The sequence below is a fragment of the Furipterus horrens genome, unplaced genomic scaffold, assembly GCF_987537825.1.
Source record: "Furipterus horrens unplaced genomic scaffold, mFurHor1.1.pri manual_scaffold_6, whole genome shotgun sequence".
NCBI classification, from domain to species: Eukaryota; Metazoa; Chordata; class Mammalia; order Chiroptera; family Furipteridae; genus Furipterus; species Furipterus horrens.
The window spans coordinates 28,520,001-28,523,322 of NW_028327176.1; the positions used below are offsets into that span (position 1 = coordinate 28,520,001).

Here is a 3,322-nt window from a genome sequence, read left to right on the forward strand (position 1 = left end):
AGGCTCATTGCTCCTGTCCCTAATAGTGAGGGCACGTCACAGTTTGGGAATATGACATAGAAGAAATATGAACTGTGAAAAGATACCAGTTATGCCCCAGACCTGCTCATCCAGGACAGTGTGGTGTTGGAGCCATCCGTTTAACCTCGGGGTGGGGGTGGGAGGTGAGGTTTGTCCGATTTGAAACAATGGAAGATTTGGTTCCATGTAAAATTAAGAGAATTCTTTCTCTCTGGTCCTCATAAATTAAAAATTGGCTCAAAAATATTAATGTTGTCTTTATAAATAGCAAATTATTATTTGCTAGAGTAACATATAAATATGGCTATCAGAATTATTCTAGCCAATGAGATGTGTACTTCAGATTTGAGAACGCTGATTGGATTTTAAAATCTGTCTTGGGGAGGCCCTCGGAACTTTACCTGAGTAGTATCAAAGCTTGCTGCTTATTGTTGGAGTAAGTTTTTCTCCTCAGAGAAAAAAATTTTTGAACTACTTATCATAAATATTTAAACCCCTGAAAGTGAAATGTCTCCAGCCCCATGAGCCTGTCCCTCGTGCCCAGGTGTTGCCACAGTCTTCCGTCAGTGATCCGAGAGGCCAGCCTGCCTGATTCCTGAGCACTGCCAGGGGACAGACAGGACCAAGAGCAGAACCTCCTATGCCAAATGGCTGGCCTGGTGAAGATGAACCAGACCCTGGGTCTGTCTTCACTGAAGTGCATTATAAGCCATGCAGTCACAAATGCAATGCAGCTGTTTATGAAAAAACACCCTACCCACGCAAAAAAAAAAAAAGAATTCTCATCCTGATGCATAGTATTGACATGTCAATGCCACTAAATGCTACTTTGAGTTGCACTTTTCAAAAAAAAATATTTATTTTTTCAGAACATTATATTTAGGTAAGAAGTCTTTATTATACTCAGCATGAAAATCAACTGCTAAAAATTCCTAATCTGAGTCTCTTTACCTTTTCCCCCCCTATTATTGTTTTCAGTTGAAAAAGGAAAACCAGGATATATATGACGAAAACCTCCATTACCCACTTCTTCTTATTTTAACCAAAAGTGGATAGAAGATTAAGCTGCTCAAAAGGTGAAGAAAACATCATGTGCACAGGGGATATTTTACAAAACCAGAAATCTGTAACGGGTATAATACGCAGCAAGCCACTGGCTCCCTGAGACTCTCCAGTGCCCAGGACTTGGGCCCCCACCACCTTTGCCACATTCCACATATGGATTATGGAATCCACCTGTCCTCAGCCACGCTATTTCCCAGCCATCCTCGACCCCTCTTTTTTCAGTCTGCTTGTTGTTCTTCCTGCACCAAACCTTTGTTTGTCTTTAAACATTTGTAAACAGCCTGAGATTTGAATCAGACTTATGAGCAACCTAAAAAGGTTTACCTCTAATTGAGAATAAAATGTCTTTCTGTGATTGCCAACCCTCCCCCCACCCTTTTAAAACATATCCTTGTCTTTGTTCCATTTTGGTGGCAGTAGTTTTTAATCTGTAAAACAGCAAAATGACAATTCTATCCTGGTTAATGAAAATAAAGCATATATCATTCTGATCTCCCTCAAATTAATTGTGTTAAAGCTGCCATCTCTTTTTCTATCTCCCTCACTCATTCCTTTTTTCCTTTAAAACAGGATGATTTTTTCCCTATAGATGTATAAGAAATGAGTACAGCAGCCCAAAGCCTCATAAACTGACCGTTTGTCCTCTGGACACAATAGCGTGGCCAGCCCTCTGCTCCTCCTCTCCAATTATGTGTGATTAGTCTCAATGTGTTGTGTCAAGAAGGAGGAGTGTGCTGAGTGCTTATTATCTGTTTAGGTACAAGAAGAGCACATTTAGGCTCTGACTCTGAATGAAAAGTGAGCCTTTATCAGGGCTCAAATCTAACTGCTGCTGTTCTCCAGGCCTCTTTCAACACAGGTCCTTTCCAAAGAAATTTTGACTAAATGGTGGCTAAACTAGATTGCAACCAGGGGGAGTTTTTAAAAACTCAGTCACACAATTATCTTATTTAAAGTATATATTGTTATATGCTGGGATTCAAGAGTATAGTAAACGTTTCAGAGGTGCTACCTAGGATTAAGAGAGAGTGACTTGTCTGCAAGGAACCCAAGCATATTCTTGCCTAGTGCATTCACGAGATGCTCTAATGCCTTTTGTGGAAATTCAGATGTTTATCTGTAAGGAATCATCTGTGCCCACTTTAGTAGTCATGTCATTAGTAGGTTAGCTATACATCCTCATATCTTTATAAGCATGTATTTAGTGTGACACAATTAAAGGGAGACTGGGGGTGGGGGATCCTTTTGCATGTTAAACAAACTTAGCTGTCATAAAAGCAGCGACTCTCAAATGTCTTCTCTGCCCCCTTCTATCATCAAACAAATTTTTCACCATCAGTTTGCATGTCCTTGTATTCACCACTTTTTCTGCTCCATTAGAGCACCTAGATGGATCTCGAAAGGCATAGGTCAAGTCGCAGTTAGATCATACATTTCTTTCTCACAAAAACTTGAATTGCAATGCCAAGTGATGGGCTAACATCACAATAACAGCAATTTATTCCCCTTTGGATAAAACAGCAGTCTATTCTCAGTGCTAGATAAAGACCAGGGCAATGCAAACCAGCCATTTAGCTGAGTAGTTCAGCTAGTGGCAGCTCTCCTTTGGCGACTGTATAGGTTGCACACTGGCTCCATATTTTCTTGTTTAAAAATTAGAATTTGGAATGTTTCAAAAGGCAACACAGGTAGTTTCGTTTGTACTTGTGAAAATGCAGCAGAAATTATTTCTTCTGTAAAACCTACAACTAAAGCTGCCAGACAAAGAAAACCCATCCATGCAGTAGCACCTAAGATGGTCTATTATTATTTATTTTCTTTTAAAATATAGAACAGCAGAATCATGAGAATATTTCCATTTTTCCTCATGAAAATACATGAATTGACAAAAATTCAATTTGCATTTGTGCGTTGTGGGTGTAGAAATCCAGTGTTTATTTCTCTGAGAGAAATTGTATTTTAAAAAGTAAATCAGTAACGTATTTTCTTTTCCTTCTTTGTTTTTTTTTTTTTTTTTTTTTTTAGTATCTAAGAATAGTGTGTACAGTTACATAGGCTTGAGAAAGCGTGTAAGAATTGAGCTGTTCCAACCAAGAAATACCAAATTTAAAAAACGTACTATTTGTGTGATTATTACCTAGAGAATCTCTTGTAAAATGTTGAGGGTTTCATAGATCTCATCTTTATGAGATCCTCACCTAGAAATGTCTCTATCCAGGCTCTTTAAAAGTTCGTG

At 38.7% G+C, this 3,322-nt stretch overlaps 1 protein-coding gene across 1 annotated transcript in view; it reads left to right on the forward strand.

Moving 5' to 3' along the window:
* CAMKMT (calmodulin-lysine N-methyltransferase) overlaps window positions 1–1,577 on the forward strand; it is a 384,338-nt gene extending 382,761 nt beyond the window's left edge. Inside the window, exon 11 of the mRNA XM_090280235.1 lies at window positions 1,000–1,577. Within this exon, the coding sequence (XP_090136361.1) occupies window positions 1,000–1,077 (78 nt within the window). The 3' untranslated portion in view covers window positions 1,078–1,577. The remainder of the gene's footprint in view (window positions 1–999) is intronic.
* Window positions 1,578–3,322: the final 1,745 nt, after the last annotated feature.